The sequence below is a fragment of the Apteryx rowi genome, unplaced genomic scaffold (genome assembly GCF_003343035.1).
Source record: "Apteryx rowi isolate R43461 unplaced genomic scaffold, aptRow1 scaffold_344, whole genome shotgun sequence".
Lineage (NCBI taxonomy): Eukaryota > Metazoa > Chordata > Aves > Apterygiformes > Apterygidae > Apteryx > Apteryx rowi.
This window is the reverse complement of record NW_020449908.1, coordinates 81274-101666: the sequence shown is the minus strand read 5'-3', so window position 1 is coordinate 101666 and position 20393 is coordinate 81274. Positions and strand designations below refer to the sequence as shown.

General features: G+C 36.8%; 1 protein-coding gene across 1 annotated transcript; it reads left to right on the top strand.

Moving 5' to 3' along the window:
• Window positions 1-1560: 1560 nt before the first annotated feature.
• FGL1 (fibrinogen like 1) lies at window positions 1561-20183 on the top strand. Its single transcript, XM_026072620.1, has 7 exons — window positions 1561-1626; window positions 6731-6911; window positions 11473-11632; window positions 13919-14016; window positions 15322-15410; window positions 15975-16162; window positions 20024-20183. Exons 1-7 carry the CDS (start codon window positions 1561-1563, stop codon window positions 20181-20183), a joined length of 942 nt encoding a protein of 313 aa, XP_025928405.1.
• Window positions 20184-20393: the final 210 nt, after the last annotated feature.

Below are 20393 nucleotides of genomic sequence, written 5' to 3'. Positions count from 1 at the left end.
TTTGCTTGTCACCATGGATGGTTATACTTCACAAGTATTTGGTTTGGTGACATGACTGATCTGTAAACCTTCCACAAGAGAATTGCATGATCGGTGTTGTTTGGAATATGCACAAATTGCACTTCCAGATATTTTAGATGACTTCAGACATCTCTATTAAAGAGCATAGCGTAGAACAAAACAAGTTTTAAGACTGCTTAAAGACATTTAATTAAAGGATATTTTCATCTCACAGCCCTCCCCAGAGGTATATGTTTTGTTTAGCATTTGGCAAAAATCCCTCCGGTGATCATTTATGAAAGATTCACCAAAAACAAATATGATGCTTTCAAACTAGCAAAACTCAGAACTAAAAATAGAAGTTGTTGCTTTCTTACATAGAATAGTTGTACTTTTAAAAATCATCCTAAGTGTTTTATAGGTAGGTGATGAAAAACTGAAATTTGGCAGGACTGTAACTTCTATTCTTGTAAGCGGGTTTCAGAGATAGGGTGAAAATGAAGCTTGATTTGCTTGATTTTACAAGAACTTGAAAAACATACTTCACACAACCACCTTGGTTATCTTTTTACAGTAAAAACTGTAGTCTGCCAAAGTTCCAGGGTAGATTTGTATTAATTTCTGTAGAAACAGAATGGAATTTTCCATGAAGGTGATGATTCAATAAGCACATGCTGAAGTGCTTTTCTGAAATGGAATCATTAATCTCTATGTGTTTTATGCTTTGTCTAACCAGAAATATATTTGGGTTTAACATGTAATTAGCTGATTTAGTTCAATCGGTAGAAAAAGCAGAGAGGACACATATTTGGGTTTAAACAGGAGTTAGCATATGTATGCTAAATCAAAATATTTTAAGTTAAAAAAAAAAGAAACATTCCTCACTTGAAAGCTTGCAGCAGTTTAACTAGTCAGTAAGAAACTGGCTTATTGAAGTAAAGGGATTTAGAATGCTGTGGGTCATACAGTACAAAATATGCACAGCCAGCAATTGGCAGATGTCATCCGTGTCACCATTAGAATAAAAGCTGAATGTCACACAATAACTATTGAGCACTTTTTCCAAAATTGCTCTATGACAGAAAAGAGATTATCTCCATGGTTTCCTGGCACACAGAAGTCATAAGATATTTGCTTCAGTTCAAGGACAACTATCCAAACTCAGATTTTAATTACCTGAATGTAACAGAGAGCTTTCTGCCAACTTTTAAGAACCAACAAGGAAAATCTTTCTGCTTTTCAGAGCATTTTGAAAGGGTATTTTGGTTTTATAACAGACTGTGAGATTTTGTAATCTCAAATGACTGTCCTAAAATGCATGGAGACCTCCTATCCAAAGTGGTCTAGAGGTATAGAGTTTGGTTTTACTGGATTTTGGTATTTTGCTTGATCAGACATAGTAACAAAGCCTAATATACACTATATTTACAATGTATAGGGACATAACTATAAGTTAAGCAGATTTTTTCAAATAACATTTTAAAGATGTCAGATGTAAAAACTTAATTTTAATGTTTAACTAATATTTTATTTGTTACTCTACTTTGCAGTTTCTAAAGAATGAAGATTTTGATATTGATTGATTTTATCCTTGCAGCTAGCTTGATGGATGGCATTGGCAGCTCTGTAAGTTCTGCTAATTAAGCCTGTATATAGAGTTTCTTCTAAATATTAATACCTGTCCTCCACAGTGCTTACAGTTTGACGGGATTGCAGACTCTTTGAAGGAAACGATTAGAGTTCAGAATAAATCTGAAAAACTGGGGAGATTTGCTAGGCATCAAAAGATGTCCAGTGGAGACGAATTTCTGGTAAGGAAGAACTCACTGGGCAATAGTGTTGAAGAAAGTAATCTAAGCTCACTGGATCAGATGTCAAATAGCAGGCAATAGGATACCTTTGCAAAAAAGGTATCATGAGATGCATTAACAGGAACATTGTACAAAAGGCATGTAAGGTAATTATGCTATCATTCAGATTTGAGCACCATACTTCTAGAAAGGCAAAACCCAAGAACTCCTAAAGTGTAACTAACTAGGTGGCTGCAACAGTAGTATTTCTGGTCATTCACACACAGGAGGAAGAATTTCTCCAGCCTTTGCTTCATCACTGATTTGCCTACAACTTTTTCTCAGATAAGACCCACAGCTTCATGTTCTCACTTGTTTACATTCCACTGTTTTATAATCCACACTCATAGACAATGATCACAGTTCCTTAGCTTCCAGTTCCCAAACCCTTCTTCTACATATCCTACCTCTCCAAAAAAACCCACACTCATGCACACACTTATTCCACCACTTAAAGTACTCCTAATCTCACCAGTCCTGTACTGCCTGTCTTGGCTCTCCTTCCTTCCTAATCTGATTGTGTATGCACATTAATTGCAGTGGCTGGGTTAAATACGGGACCACACGTCCAGGAGCAGAGCTGTCAGCCACTATTAGATAATTGCTTCTCAATGTACAAACACTTCCTTCAATAAAGCAGATGTAACAGATTGTTTTTAGTCTGGTTTCCATCAGTGGGCACTACTGTCCACTGGAGACAGTCACAATCAATCAAAATCACATTTTTTGATTATTACAGCATCATAACAGTTTTACTTTGATCCATATCTATGAAAAGGAATAGCAGTAACTTATAGCTGCTAATTCTTATACTATATCCCTAGGATATATTTTGCTACTATATTACTCTACCTATGCACTTGCTTAACTCCAGTGATTTTAATAGAGTTATCCTGTGAAAAAGTGGAGTAATATTTTAAAAGAGCAGTCCTGTAACCTGCAGATCTAGAAGCCACATTGATCCACCTTAAAGTTAAGCAGCTATCTTGTGACTGTCCCATGGAAAAAATAGGTTCAGAATTCCAGATATGAGAATTGTGTTGTTGCTGTTCAGCAGCAAAGCATTATGGGACTTGTCTGGAGTTCACAGAAAGAGATGTCAATGAGGAGGCTAGAATTGGGGAGAGAAAGAGCAAAATATGAGATACTAGTACTCTTCACGTATAGGTTACTTTCAAAACTCTATTTCTGCTCAGTCATTTCTTTCATATGCTACAGCTATTCAGTATGGATTTCTTGATTATCACCTGGTATTTGCCAGCATTGTGAGCTTAAATCCTCTTCAACAGGAAATTTTTGTATAATGTAAATGTATTACTGTTCCGACTATAATGAGTACACTGTAAAGAAGAGAATAAGTTCAGTGCCTTTCATTTCATGAACTAATTCACAATTTTTAAGTAAACAAAAAGAAAATGTAAACTTTAAATGCAAAGTTAAGAATAATATTTCAGACTGGTAGCGTTTAGTTTTGATTCAAAGAAAGGGACCTTTTGTGGTGGTATATGAAATAGTATCATACTGAATGTATATATATCAAATTTTTCTTAGGTATACTATAAGATTTCTTGTGAAGACCTTTATTTTTTTACTATATAATTTAATCACAGTAGAAGAATGGCTCTTATCAGTATAAATAGGTAGAGTGTTAGGCCTAAGTTTTCACTAGATATGAAAAAAGAAAAAAGCACTTAGTTGCCTGTAGTTCCTGGTCCTCAAAAGCAGACTCCTGCTCTTTCCAGAGGCTAAGTAGCTCTTCATGCCTCAAACCCTGATACATGTTAAAGAGACCACCCACCTGAAGTCCAGCCTGTGAAACTGCAGGGGCCTTGCTGTAGGGGCCAGCATTTCCATGGATCACTGGAAGTCTTTCCTGTAGTTGAATGTCACCCTGATATCCAAGTTTGTGAGTACTGAGGTAAGACTGATACAGCCTAAACTCCTCAGTAAAATAGATGTTGCTGTAAAACTGAAGAAAGTGGCATGGTAACTCCTTTATCACTCTTAACTCATTATGATTAGAATTAATATTTGATCTGACTGTTAACATGGGTGGGGGTTTTTGACAAATTTACTTCTATAGTTAGCATTAGCTCATCTGAGTGAGCCTGAAAACTTTACTTTTTTCAATCAGCCTTTCCCAACCTACTGTACAGCTGTCCAGTTCTCCATCCTTTTCTGTATGCACTCAGGACTAGTCCTGAGAATTTGCAAAGAGCTGGCAAGAAGCCTCTTCTGAATTTCCAAATTTGGCTCAGTGTTTGTGAAGGGTTTATATGAAGCTGCAGATACATGCTGAGATAGCCATCCTGGAAAGACTGCATAATAGTACAGCCTTTTTTTTTATATAATATGCAACATGTCACACCTTAGTCAGTGCTTATGGTTTTGTCAGATAACACCCCTCTGAGCCACTGTCACAAGTATGTCTCTGTTTGTACATATGTTTCTTTAAGTTCTTTCTTTTCTCATTTCCTGCTAGAAAAGAAGGCACTTATGCTAGGGATCTTCTATAGTTAACAACAACTGAAAAATATTTGCAAGGGAGTATTCTTAAATAAGATGGGTCTCTAGAGGTATTAGGTCATTGACAGTTTTCTTCATCCTTCAGAAGAATTAGAGGGTTTGGTCAATCTGCCTCTCATTTTAGTGCTCCTCCTTGTGGTCAAACATCTTTAATGGCTTCTCAGGACCCAGCAGCAAGCAGACAGTTAGAGTTTGCAGATGAATCTGGGTGTGATAAGTCTGGTGTCAAAGCTCCTTGACATGGGCAACCCAGCCCCATAGAGGCAGCTGAACTTTCTCCTCAGGAACAGCTCACTGACAAACTGCCTAATCCAGCCACATGTATTCCCCATTTTTTTATCCCAGCATGTGTATTAGATTGCATGAATTAAAGCAAGCATCTGATACACTACAGAAATACTTAGAACAATGACTTATAATCAGGATTGTTCTGCCAAGTCAGCATGCCTGATCAGCAAATTTGTTTTCAGCATGACTCAATATCTAGGGCAAATGGAACATGATGGATAAAAAACATCTTATAAATGCATCCACATACATTCTTTTATTGTCAGACATTCTCTTGAAACTTCTCTAGTTCATGTCTACCTATTCATTGAAAGTTAATTGCGTCTTCTGTAATGAAAAAGCAAGGGGGCTTGGACTCCTGCAACAATTAGTTCTACCAGAAGCAACAGGACATAGTTGTGACAGTTTATATGGGTGTTTCTTGACTGTAATAGACACTCCTCTGTTTTTTAACTAGAACCACAAATTAATTATGGAAAAAAAATCCACGTGATAGATTGAGAAAGTGTCGATTCTTATTAGTACTGTTACTTTAATTCACCAAGTCTGTCCTTGGAGTTGTGTTGACATTATTGATGGCAGTGATTCATCTTCAGGGAAGTTAGTCTAACAAGAATCATGTTTGTGCTGCTTAGAAATGTACGGAATGGAATCTGCTTTTCCAGACAGAAGAAAAAAAAACACTGTGGCAAGAAAGTGGTAAGAAGATTTTTGGTGGGAGTTTGCATGGTGAATAAATGAAGTCTAAGCCTGATTGTCCTCTTCATACAAGTGAAAGTACACGGGTTCCACTGCAGCTGCTCAGCAATATGCTGCTTTAGATCTCTCTAGAGTTCATTTGGTGGGATAGGGCAATGTTCTAAGATATCAACTCTTCTCTATATGGACAATAAATATTACAAGTCTACATCCTTAGGTCATGTAAATAACGTGGCCCTGTGAATGAGGTTTAACTAACTGAGAATTACTGCATATTTGGTCTTGCAAGTTCCAAAGATCACCATCTGATTTTGCTTTTACAGCACTAGTTGTGCTCTCATGCAAGCACTGTAGCTGCTAAACTTTGTTTGCTCATATGAAACTGCAGATAAAATGTTACTGATTGAAAACCTAACGTCACATTTGTAAGATGTGTCTTAAAACCCTAAGGGCTTTTCCCCCATCTTGAATTCAAATGTTTAATACATATTTGAAACTGAACAGGCTGTTTTACTTTAAGCTCCCTAGATTGGATTGTGTTCACTTTGGTTATTTTACCATGGCCATTAATCTAAAAAGAATTATTTGTTGCTTTGTGTACATGCAGCATGCCAGGATCTAGAACAGTTATTCTACCTCTCTTGCATCATGTATTAATTATTTGTAACAGAGTGAAGCGAGTGCAAAGTATCACCATATCAGAATAGCCACATTTCTCACCCACTCTGCATGGCCAAATTAGTGTACAAGTTTCAGCACAATACTGTCTTTAAACTTTTAAGGTTTATTTCTCAGGAATATTCGCAGCTTTTAGGAACTATTTATTTTAGCATGCCAAAAAAGAGTTTTAAGCTTTACAGTATTTATGTTGAGGATGTTAAGATTCTTATCATAAGAAGTCTGTAATCTAAAAGCATTTGAAAAATGAACACTGGAGTTGAACAAGTATCAGTGTGGACTGTATTTCTTTAAAGYGCAGGAAATTTTAGAGCCTTCACAATGTTAGTTATCTGCCACTGGATAGTAAATCTCTGTCCATGATGAGGTGATAGAGAATAAAGAATCTATGTGATGGGATCCGTGCCATAGTGTTTTTCTCCAGAGTCCCTTCTGGATGTTTATAGTGAGAACTTGTAGCCTAGCCACTAAAGAGAAGGTCCCTTCACAAAGCAGGTGTACTGCAGATGCTCTGTAATTTACAAAATAATTTTAATTAGAGATAGCARTTGAGGTGGGAATCATCATAATATCTATAGGGAATTGTGACAGAAATGTTTTAGTCATGTTAAATTTTATTCATGTTATTTTTTTTGTCACATTTGACAAAAAATTGTTGATTCTACAATATGATGTATTTTCCTCTGTAGGATCTACAGAACTGTTTTCAAGAGCAGATACGACTTCAGGCCCAGGTGAGACTTCTGGAACATCATGTGAAACAGAAGCAGTTGAAAATTATACAGCTTCTAGAGAAGAAACAGATTCAGTACAGTGACAGAGGAGATGAAAACAGGGTCATTGACTTGGGAGGAAAAAGACAGTATTCAGGTTAGAAATGAACCCATTCTTTTCATTTCCATTCATTGTAATGATACTCAGAAGCTTTAACACAATTAGGCCTATTGACATTGTTTTAAAAGCTCATAGAAATTTGTTTGTTTAAAACACAGTGTTCAGCTGTTACCCTGTCGCAGGGTAAAACTGCTCAACTCACATGGTATAGATCAAATCAGGATCAAAGCAGTTTATTCATTTATTAATGGCACATAATTAAATATCAATCAGTGAACAATAAATTCAGAATCAGTATCAGCAATAAAACAGATAAAACACAATACTGGACATTTACAAAATGTTCATAAACAGTTACAAATTTTTAAACACCCTTCTGTAACTAATCTCAGAAAGTTCTAATCCCACATACAAACATTTACAGGTTACACACACACACACACACACACACACACACACACCCTTTCAGAGGAAGCATGGGCTACAAGCACACACACCCTCTTTTGGGAAGGCAGGTTCCCCTATTTCCACGCACCGGCTAGAGATGGAGGAGATGTCGGTGCTCTAGCTTAATGTGTACCCATGCTGATGAGAAAGCATCCTACAAGTTCACGTATAAACACTTAAGGTGTGGGACCCTCCCTGTTGCATACTGTCAGTCCGCTAGCTGAAGTGCAGGCTACTCATGGGGTCTGGCAGGAAGGATGCTCCATTAGGTCTAGACAGAGGTCTTGATGCTGGCAAGGTGACTTCTGGTGGTGTCAAACCCTGTTTGACTGCTGCTCTGTTACCAAGAACTCTCACTTGCAATCACAAATTTTCATGTTTCTTTTATACTTCTTTTCAAGCTGACTTCTCCATTGCTCAGAAATCTCTTGGTAATCCCCTGGTTACTGTTTAATCTGGCTGATGACCATTTTAAGAAAACGTCATCATTGTTAATTTCCTACCTAGCATTGTCAGTTTAGGGGCAACCATCCTCTCAGAAAAGACAGTTTCAGATATTGTATTCACACACACTGTGTACACTCACATTCCTATCATCAACAGATGTTATTTCAGTCAAAATACTGTGCAGATACCTCAACACGTGATATCTCAGAATTAGACTATGCTTGCTACAAAGAGCTATATCTTTAAAGTGGTCTGGAAAATCCAAGTGGAGTAGAATGTGGTAAAATGCTTTGCTTTTAATTTTTTCCTTTTAAACAAGATATCATAACATAAACATATTACACAGAAGCTGTATGATCTGTATTGCTTGTCTGTTAGTTTCTGGCTAGATTTTAAGGTCATGGTTTTGGCTGATAAGGCCCCAAAGGATGCAGTGGAATTAGCTATCTCCCAGTCTTCTCCTTCTCAGTTGCAAGCAGTAGTAATGTTCAAGCTGATGTTTTTCCCAGTGTAAAAGGGAACTGTTTATAGGAATACTATAAATAAAAAAACAATATCTAACCATTAGATGTTAGTATAGATAATAATACGAAAAAGAATAGTAATAGAGAGTTCTAGTGGCCTTTTCCTCATAAGAGGAAAGTTTTTGCAGACTAAACTGGTTGTGGGGAAAACATGGCTTTCATGGTTTGGCACAATGAAAGAACTGGCTTCTATTACAAAAAGGCAAATCATGCTAAAGATTTATCAGATATAGAGCACCTACTGGAATCCTCAAGCTTCGAAGTATTCCCATCTAAGAGATTTCTAATGTATTCTTAATAACCTACCAAATGTGATGTCATAAGCTGTTGTTGTAATGGAGGATATATTGGGCCTAATAACTCTTGGAGTTACCTTCAGAATGATTTAGCCTAATATGACTAAAAATATGAAAAAGCAGCTGAACAAAATGACTAGGAAGGTGTCAGATGAAGTAGAGGATTTTAAGTGCAAGTACCATAAACCTGCTGTGCTCTTTCAACAGAAACATTTTGAAAACTGCCACAGTTAAACATTTGTAGGAGTAAAATATACACAGTATACACTTACTAATTGTTCAACCTTTTAAGATGCTTACCTGCCAAATGTTGGCTGTGTATGACACAGTCTTATGTCAAATGGCTAATAGTTCAAGGGATATTAAAATATCTTTGGTTATCCATTTTATCACCAATAAAGATATCCTCCTGTCATAACATTACTTTTATTTCTTTAATACTGGAATATAATGTTTTATAATGGAAGCTCAAAATGAAAATTTGAACCTAGCTTGAAAGCTGGAACTTGATTCTGCTGCAGAATAGTTTAAGGAAAGAATTTTAGGAATTCTTTGAAAGACAACAAAGGAATGCATTAGAAATGTAAAGAAGGAATACGTTAGAGACTTTTCTTTATTGTACAAGGGACAGTGTTATCCCAGCACATACTAGGTTCTCCATATTCTGCTAATTAAGTAGCTCATTGTGAAATATGTCTCTGCATAATAGGAAAGATAATGACATACATCAAATCTAACAAACAGTTGCCACTTCAATGACTTCAGCAGAAGTTAAGATACTCAACATCTAAACCCAAAATTGGGTTTACCTGGCACAGATAATCCTCTTTCTTAATATAATAGAAATATGGGTTTCTAACTGTAAAGTCCCTGAGGCCCCCATATTTACACATATAAATATGGCATATATTATCTGCATCTCATTTTAATAATACTCTTAATGTTGCACCATTTTGACTGATTTTGGTTCAACTCAGGACATAAGAGTTTCTAAGATATTGGGTTTAAATTGTTTTTATATTCTCACCAGCATTTTGGTGGTGATCTGGTCCCTCTGCAGTGAAAGAGGGCTAAGTGTGTTTGCCCAAAGGAGCTGGAGTGAGGCCCAAACTTTTAAAAAATATTATAAAACACCATCCAAACCAATAGCTGGATTGAAAATACAGTTTAGAGGTCTGACTTATTCTTGGAGGTTTGTGCTGGTTTCTAGCTGTCCAGTGCTAGAGAGTCTAATCTTCTATAATTTTGAATCATATTGTTTCAATTTACTTGTGGTGTTTATGCTTCTGGAATAAATCACAACATATAACAAGGCATCACATATAATAAAGCATCATTAAAATAGAATTAAAAGCAGTTGTGAGTCTGACTTTAAATTTGAGTTATATTTATAGTTTATTTATGTATTCAATGTCCTGGAAAACTCTTCTTTATTRTTATGGCTGATTCATCTGTTACTGAAAAAGATTATTAAAACCACATTTAGCTGAAAGGTCTTTGTCCTTTCTTTGCAAACTGCCTGTGCCTAGATTTGTTTTTTCAAATGTGGTTCTAAATGACAGACCTGAGTTGTTGTTTCTGCTGGGATTTTTTTTTGCTTTTTCATTATTTGTATCAATTTAATTGAAAATGTTTTTCCCTGCTGCTATTGCACTATTTCATTTCATTTTCCCCTGCTGTAGCATTTTAATGTCAACAGAGCTGGATAATTTGGGCTTAGATAGTAAGGGAGGAATGCCACAGTATGGACACCTGCTTAAAATTAGAATATGTTTAAGTATTTCACTAACCTCCTAAGCAAATTATGGCCACAAGAAAAGCTATTTTCTATAAGCCAGTCAAGCATTCTCTACAAAGACAACTTAGCTGTTGTTTAAATCACTTTTCTACTATAGTTGGTTCAAATCCTGGCATAGCTACTTGTTTTCAGTATAAACTGTTTATTTTCTGTGTCTAATCTTCGCTGAGGCTTTCACTGAGGCAAAATAAAATAGTTCAGGAAGTTCCAAGCTGGCCTGGAAGTTCAGCCAACATGTTCATAAAGGTTTCAGGGAAAATCTTACAGTTACTCAGTCCTACCTTTGCCAGGAAAAACAGAAATGTTGAAAATTGTACGTCTTTCCTGTATGACTGCTTGATGGTAGATTACATATAAACAAAGAACTCCTTTCATTTCTTAGTTAACTCCTAGAGGAAAAAGATTATACAATTACATTGCTGTTCACAAGCTCTGCATTTTCTCATTGCTCTAAATGATGATTAGTCATTAACACCAACGCAGGCAGACTGAAAAAGAGTACCAAGCCAAAATGATAACATTTTAGACATAAACTGCACTTTTGGAGGGGTAGCCTTGTATTATATTTGCACCTGTTTGGTACAAGGGACAGCAGAGTATCAGGTCCAGCAATTGTTTCCTTTTTCTAACTTTGGTGATTCCATACTCCTGTTTGTGGCAGTTCTCCTGTGAGCTGCTGGACATAGAAGTCCACATATATATTTGAAGGTTCTGGGTGTTTCACATGTAGAGAAACTGTGTAATCGTAACAGGATTCTAATGTGGATTATACCATTGTAAATTAGAAGTGACTCCATCTAAACCAGGGGAATTATTTTGCTAGTCTAAATGAAAACATAAACAATACTATTTAAAGGTGCAAAAAGATTCTTTTAAAGAAATATCAAAATAATTACAGCTCAATAAAGTTTTAAAGCAATGGAAATACAAGAGAATGCCAAAAAGTCATAAAAATACATTCGCAGAAGTATTTCATTTTATTAGCCTGGTTCATATGTGACTATTATATGACATGATGTGATTTCTGTTATTGCTAGTAAGTATAGGACTAAAAGAACTGTGTCCAATGGATGTTTTGTGAACAGATTGTGCAGAAATCTACAATAATGGACATAAGCAAAGTGGATTTTACAAGATGAAACCTGTCCAGAGTCCTAACGAATTCCTTGCCTTCTGTGATATGTCTGAAGGGGGTGGCTGGACTGTTTTTCAGAGACGTTCGGATGGCAGCCAGAATTTTGATAGGTAGGTACTAGGCTTGGTCAGTAAAACTGGAAACAAAGTAGACAAATCTGTAACTAGATGGAGCTAAGTTAAATATTAACTTTAGAATTATATGAGTAAACTATTATCTCAGATAAAAAGTTATTCTGTAGTAATCCAGACTGGTATCACTTCGGGCTCTGTCAAAGACTGCCTGTATGATCCAAATCAAGTCTCACAGGTCAAGTTAAGGTACTTCATTAAGATCTAATTTTAAACTCTTTTTAGCAGCCATCTTGTTGAAGCTGTTCCAGTGTGTACAGTGTAAGACAGAAAAACAGGTCGACACAATATCCTTGAAGTGGGGAGACATCACTCTTAGTCTTTGTCTGATTGCTGGTGCATTTTACAAGAGGACATTTTAATGTCAAATACATTAACAGTCACTGGAGCAAGAATTCTTAATGACAAGTGAAGGACCACATTGTATTTCGCAAACAGTAAAAATGTAAAAAAGTAAGTACGTAAGCAATCTGCTTGAAAAAAAATACCATCAGCAAAGGAGTCTGAGAGAACCCCATTGCAGAGTATTTTGTAGCTCATGGTAAAATGCCTCCAGGAGAGATAAGACGGATGACCACTCAATTTGTGGACCTCCTAAGTGCCTTGACTGACCACTCACCTTTGCCAAGACTCAAGCATTTTGGGGAGTGTCCAGAAGTGAAACTTCTGGTCCTCTGAGATTTTAATATAAAACTCACAAATATTTACAGATGTGACAAGGAGTTTTTTAGGACCCCAGTTTTGCCCAATTTGCTTCTTAGGTATCTGCATCCTTCTGTGGATCGGTATCTTAGCAGTGTTTATAATTACTGTAACTAAATTTACAATGCCCTTACAAAATAGAGAGAGAACTGATCCCTAGAGAGAATGAACAGCTGCAATCTGGCCAAAAGAAGACTTTGCTATTCTTACTTTATAAATGGAGAAAGTTAGTAGTAAGGTCAGACAAGCTCTTGTGAAGCATCTCTAGCAGTTTACAATTGCTACCACCACACACTGCCCATTCCTCTACCCTGTCAGAAACTACCAGCTACTTAAGTCACAGAGGCTGCTTTCTGTTATGACTGTCAGTCCACAGCCTAATACTTTCACCCATTGGTTGAAGCATGGTTGCTTCTCCCCAAGGAAACAGAGGGTGTTTTTGTTCCCATTCAGATATGTCATGAAGCCAAAACCACTGAGAAAGTCTTTCAAAGCCACTGTAGACAGAGAAAAGATTTGGCGCTTTTAGTATGCACATAATTCTTGAAACTATGCACAAGTCTGAGTTCAAAAAATGTTAGACTCAGTCAATAATTCAAAGCTGGAAAAAGTTTGCTAATACCTCAATTTACAAAATCATATATCCAGCTGCAGGAGTTTCATAGCTTCACCAAATCACAGAAAATAAAGAAAAAACACTTGTGATACCCTCACACCTTAATCTACATCCACTGGATTTACCTAGGAAAATGTTTTCACTTTGGGTAAGTTGTGTTATACCAGAGATCAGACTGAGCTAATGCAATTTCTTCTGATCTTAAAATCTATTAATCTTAACCCACTTTGAATGTACTTCTGAGGACTGCTCTTTGGATCAGGCTTCAGTGACAAGCATATTGTGGGATTCGGCCTTTCATATGTGAGAAATAGAAATAATTTTGTGTAGATCAATAATAAATAATAAATTTATAATAAATAAAATAATCAAGTCTAAAACATTCACTTATTAATGTTCTGGTATAATGTAAAATAGGAAACCTACAAAGAGTTCAGCACAGAGCCACCAAGATGGTCAGGGGCTGGAGCACTTGCTCTATGAGGAGACACTGAGATTTGTTCAGCCTGGGGAAGAACTGGCTTCAGCAGGACCTCACAGAAGCCTGCCTGTACCTATGAGGAGGTCTTTGAGAAAACAGAGCTCTTTGAGAGCTCATTGAGCAAACAGGCTCTTCACAATGGTGTATGATGGGAGGACATAAGTTGAAATAAGAGAGGTTCAGACTGGGTACGAGGGAAAACTTTCTCACCATAAGAACAGTCAAGCAGTGGGGCAGGTTGCCCAGAGAGGTTGTGCAGTCTCCATCTTTGGAGATTTTCAAGACCTGATTGGATAAAGCCCTGAGCAACCTGATCTGATCTCACAGCTGGCCCTGCTTGAGCAGGAGGTTGGACTAGAGACCTTCTGAGGTCCCTTCCAAGCTGAGTTATCCTATGACCTATGGTTCGGTAAACATCCCAACAAACTTACCTTTTGATAAATCAGTAATTTACACTCTCTTTCAGAGTCTGGGCTGACTATGAAGAAGGCTTTGGAAATTTTGTTTTGGCAAATGGTGAATATTGGCTTGGAAATAAAAATCTTTATTATTTGACCAGCCAAGGTAAGATTTGTATCGTAAGTAAAGTCTTCCTTGGCTGCTTTTTCCTACAGATCTATAGACTATATCACATAGACCATATAGACTATAGACCTGTAGGCCAATGATCTAGAGGCTATAATCTGTTTCTGTTTCTTTGCTCTTTTTTTTTTAATCCTTTCCGTTAGCATAAATCCTGAGTTGTGTTGTTAGTCTGTATGGGCCTTTCCAAAGGTTGCAGGAGAACAAAACACATCAGAATAAATTTTTTTCCCAAAAAAGGATCAAAACTCTCATTGGGCTGATGGCATGCAGGGAGCCCCTGCAAAACAGGGACTAGTAGACAGCAGTATACCTTAAAAGAATTGTCTCTACCCTTTTTGCAGTCAGAATCACTAACAGTCCAAACTCAGATAGTATGCTGCATCATTTCATTTAGTCAGGACTTCACAGGACTGCATATGGTATAAAGTGAAGGTAAATCCAGGCCTGTCCTCTTGATTAGGCTAGTCTTAGAATGCTATTTCCGTCTTTCTAGTAGCCACTCATTCTAAGATAACTTCTGCTTCATTGTAAATTACTGTGTATTGAAATTTACCCATCAACTTAGCCAGCTAACCTTTATGGAAATCAATGCCATGCTTTCTTCACTACTACCTCCAGACTAAAAGTAACTCGGGTGTATTTATATATGCTGCAATCACTATTCATATTGCAGTATAGATAACTACTTTGAGATTCATAACAGCTCACATTGGGACCTTTCCCTCATTGCTCATTCAGCTCTAGCCATGATGAAGATTAGGTCAGTAAAGTGGGAAATGTGTAAGTAAGTGGAAGCAGAAACTAATATATATAGATGGGGCTAGATTTTCAGGTCTTGTAAATTGACATAACTGCTGAACTCAGTGAGCTCTGCATATGTACATGAGGCTGTGGCCCTAGTGTAACTTTTTTATCTTCAGAGGAATATAAATCTCTAAATTCCTCAGATGTAGGGTTATTGTTTGATTCTCACTCTCCTTTCATTACCACCTCAAATACATTACTAATGTATAAAGACTATAAAGGCCATTTTTTTGGTCTACACTGGAAAATGTGTATTGGAATAATTCCAAAATTTTCTAAGGTGAATTAGATCCATGAAATCAAAGAAAAGCAAGATGATAAGCATAATGACAGAAGATTAAAAAATGTAAAATATGCTGTAACGATATAGATAATATTCATGATAAAGACATAATTAGCATTTTCATCTTATAATACTCTTCTGAAACATAATGAGATAGGCTAGTTTAACAATAATAATTTTTGTTGTTATTTCTTAAGGGAACTATACTTTAAGAATTGATCTAACTGATTTTGAAGGAGAGCGGCGTTTTGCACAATATACAAGATTCAGAGTTGCAGGTGAAGAGGTAATAAAGTGCTCAATAATGACTAGAGGTTTTAGTGAAAATGTGTATTTTGTAGACAGTCCATATACATGCAGATTCTCTAATTTTACAAAAGTGGTTTATCGAGACTATCATATTTTTGTTCTTACAAATGCTTGGAATTTTCAAATATGTAATAACAGCAGTTTACATTCATACACTGATTTCACACTTTATAAAATGTATGAATAATTTGGTTGAGCAGTCATGAATAATACTGTGAAAAGCAGTTTTTCAATTTTTGTTGATATTACCAAGGATAATAGTACATGACATTTTGATGTGTAAATACTGCAAACTAATCTGCAATATTGTTTTTATTATGTCACTTATACATAAAGTTATTGACAAAATTTATCCCTGGTAAACATCTTGGCACCCTTTCATTACCTGGTATACAGTGTTTAAGTGGCATGACATTTCTGAGCATGTAAATAGCAGCAAATGGAAGAGTTTAGTTTCATTCTTGTGGTTTCACTCTCTGACAATTTAAGGGCTGAAGCCTTATATYGGTTGACTTTTTTTTTTCTTCACATTCTTCATTAGCATTCCTATGAGATGAGTTGTGGTGAATACTCGGGCACAGCTGGAGATTCTCTTACTGGGGGTTTTCACCCTGAAGTAAAATGGTGGGCTGATCATCGAGGAATGAAATTCAGTACTCGAGACAGGGACAATGACAACTATGAAGGGAACTGTGCTGAAGAGGAAAAGGCTGGCTGGTGGTTTAACAGGTATTTTGAGTTTACAGCAGTATTGTTAACTATTCCACTTCATATTTATTCATACAGTAATAACATATGGTAGAAGATAGGATTGGCAGTCTGTATTGTATTTTCAGTCTGCCCTTGACCCCTACCAGACATCTAAGGCTTGGTACGACTGAGTCTCACCTTAGAACAGACAGCACCTACTATGCCATTCAAGTTGATCTGTGATATGATATTTGCCACAGGCTTTGTCTTCATTTGAAAGCCCCTCTGTTATCAGACTATGAAGAGGAGATAGTTCTGCCTCTTTAAGGTAACCAGTCTTTACACGAGTAGGTCATGTAGAGTTTGCAGATATATCCCTGTTGTACCTCATTCTTGCATTTCTCCTACATTTCACTAGATCAGATATGACAGTACTGCAGAATATCTGACAAGTTAAGCTAGTGCTGGGTTAATGAGCCTGAAGTGCTAGGGACATTTTTTTTACCTCAGTTCACAGCATTTCATTCCTGTTATTCCTTCTATATCAAGATGGGAATGCATCCACTTACTTTCTGTCAGTGAGCATGACTGCGTTGGGGAGAAGATTTTTTTAAACAGGATGCAGTGAAAGGATTTTAAAATCCTGCATATAAAACTGATAGCCTTAGCATTGCCATAGGCAGCTAGGTTGGTCTACTTAATTAATTAGATAAATACAGCCATGAAGAGAAGCTATGCAATATAGCTGCATAATAGAGATAAAAAATACAACTCAGAGAAGCATATTACTCTCTCACTGTGATCTCAGTTCACTTGGCAAGAGCTGCCAGGCTGCATCAACTCCATTGTTTCTCTCTGTTGTGTCATCCTTTCTTTCTGTTTTTTAACAATCCATTTCCTAAATTCAGTTTCCATAAGCAGTCTATGACCAGCTTAGCTGATGTGATGTAACTAGTATCTCAGTTTGTTTCACAATTAGCTTATTATTTTTAATATATTCCAGGAATGGTGGGTCAGCAGAATCTTTGAGATATACAGAAAAAAATCACAGATGGACTAAGTTTTTTGCAGTCCTCATGACAGCTAAAACACAAAAGGGAAAGGGAACTGTGCTGGAGACCCTTTTCCCATGAAATCACAACTTTTATGGATTTAGAGGAATATCCAGACCTCAAATAGTATAAAACTGTAACACCATGCCAGAGAGTTCATGAACAGGGAATCACCAATCACTTTCAATCAACTGCATAAATTTTTCTCTCTTAAATAATTTTTGCTTTTGGGGATTGGCCAAGACAAAAGAATCAACTCCTTTGCAAAAGTAGATTTATGGCAGACCTTGATAGTTATTAATACCTTGTAGCTGCTGCTACATAACTGCTAAAGATAGCTAGCTCCTACCAGACTAGTTCCTATTATGGCTGTGGATTCATTGCTCTTAAAGTGACAGTCCATCTAGATAATGAAAACAAGTTGCTAATAGTGTTATTCCACTGGCTTGCTACTGACTTTCTTTTAATGTTAAGCCTAATACAAAACTGAATACTGCAAAATACTAGAAAATTTCGGTAACCTGAAATCCTACAAGAACAGTACTGGCAGGCACGGTGAAAAGAAAGCACTTAGAACATGTATTTGTCATGCACAGATTAGCAAACATAGAGGGAATTAGTGCTCTTGGCTGGTTTGTATAAGAGCTCCCAGCTATGAACGATTTTTTTATAGGCAGCTCCATGCTATCTGAACTAATGAAATATAAAAACATGCAGATAATATGAATACCAGGGGAAGTGATACAAGTGAAGCCACATGGAAATAGACCTGGGCTCAGCCCTTGTTTGCCTGAACTTCTGCAGAAAAATGTCCTCTCTTTGCATTAAGTTGTAAGGAAAGCTCTGGAAGAGATTTTCATCTTGGATGCAAATCCACAGAGCTAGGTTCACTCTGGCACTACACCCAGTTCATAAGCCTTCCTCTATCCAGGGCACTGTGAAGGTCAGTCGGTTCAGATCTGGTAAGATCCAAGCTAACAAGTCTAACTGGATATGACCTTAATCTTTCCCCAGCATGCCCAGTTTTAGTTACATAGAGCATGGGTGCTCAAAGTGATCTGCCATGCATCAAGTTGGGGCCACAGATCTTACTAGCTCAGGCTTGCTGCCTCACCTGGAGACAGCATAGGTAGATGCATGTGGGGCTGTCCTGCAGCCAGTAAGCCCAGACAGAATTCAAACGGTTCTTCAGGGAACCAACTTCATCTCTCTGCGTCTGTCATGCAGTTAACATAGGACTCGCATAAACTGTCCATCAATAGCTGAGAGTGGACTGTACTATTGAAACTATTGCAGTACAGTGTTTATCTTTACAAATTAGCTTATCAAAAAGAAAGGGAAGCATAGGCTAACTTTAAGGTGTTTATTGACTTCTCAATAATGAACGCTGCTCCAAAATCTTGTGCCAGTAATTACATGCCAATTGTTTCTTTTGCATGTCCAGTTACTTTGAACTGCATTCAATCCATGACAGAATAYTGCGTATTTTTGCTATTAGTGCTTCTAATTTAAGAGTTGCTACTGGCTCATTTTGCTGCTGACAAAATCAACTTTTGCCTGTTTCCATTTTAATGGAAAAGAAGGGATTCAGTTGATCTAGATACCTCTTACCAATTATGATTCTTCTAAGGAAATCTGTTTTTATTCAAAGTAAACAGTATGCCTGCTCAACACAAAGTTTTTATTGCTATAAAGATTCAGCTCTGACACAAGCTGGTCATTCTCAAAAGGAAAGTCACTTTTGATATCTGCAGTTTTTAAGCTTTCAACTAACACATAACCAAAATTCAGCTTAAAAACTGTAAGCAATGATCAAGCATATATATATGAGAATTTTCCTATGAGGCTTTTGTCAGTTTTTCTATTTCAGTTCTCCGTAACAGTTGTTAATAAAGTGTAAGCAAAGCCAAAGAGACTAAGATTTGCCAGTAATAATATCCATAAGGTTCATTTGGACTGTTTTCTGTTTGAATATTTTCTGAAGTGTGCTTTTGAAATCCATCGTGGTGCTTGACAGCTAGGTATTAACAGCACTAAAAACAAAGTACTCAGTTGGCAGATAAGCTGATTCATTACAATGTGCTGCAAAAGAAACAGCTGTTTTGCTCTCCATACGGTCACATAATCATCTCAACTTCCTTCTTTCTCATAAAAACCAAACGAGTATCAAGGCTGTACTGATACCAGGTCAAGCTTTTGGGTTTTGCAGAGGTTTTTTTACAATTACCGCTGTATTTAATACACTGTAACAGTATTTCTGTTTCCGTGTATTAAAGAACCAAAGAAGAATGTACTTTGTGTAGTCAAATAAAATGCCAGCTCTGATGATCCAGTGAATTGGCATATGTATGTTTAATGAGCTGTGAGATTTAATCTATCTGTAAATAGAAGCCAACAGTTTAACAGGCAAACTGATGGTGGTATTCAAATTTTGTCCTATGAAACACCATGTGGGGATAACTGCACAACTTAGAGGAGTTACTCAGAAACAACAAAAAGAAGTACACTTTCTTTCCCAGAGTTTTGCTTCTTGCATGCCATGCTGCTGCATGTGACCTGAACAACTCTGGAAACATTCTCTACTGCAAGAGATTAGCAGGCAAGGCTCAGAGACCTAGATATGTCAGAGAAAGAGTGCGAAGAACAGAAAGAACTTCTGATTCACTTGCAATTGTGCCCTAATTCAACTGTTACTGTTTAGGGGCATTGAAGCTCACTAATGCAAATTTCTGCAGCTGTCAGACTGGGCTCTTATCAACATGGTGATCTTCTGACTCGCACAGAAACGGCAAATGTTTGCATGTTTTCACCCAGTTCTTATTTATGTTTTCCTTTTTTTTTCCACCAGGTGTCACTCTGCCAACTTGAACGGGTTGTACTACAAAGGGCCCTACACTGCGATAACAGATAATGGCGTTGTTTGGTACTCTTGGCATGGCTGGTGGTATTCTCTGAAATCTGTGGTCATGAAGGTCAGACCAGCAGACTTTGAACCTAATATTGTTTAAATATTTTATTAAGACAATTTATCTAGTTAATCTTTCAGCATGTCTATCCAAATTAAAACAGATGGTCAGACCTTTGCTTCTCATCTACACCTCTATAAATCTGGAATAATTCCTCGACAACCAATAGTTTTTCAGATGTAAATGAGAAGAAAATCTGGCCCAGGAATATGTAGATACAAATACTAGTACTAATATGCGTACGGGATTTTT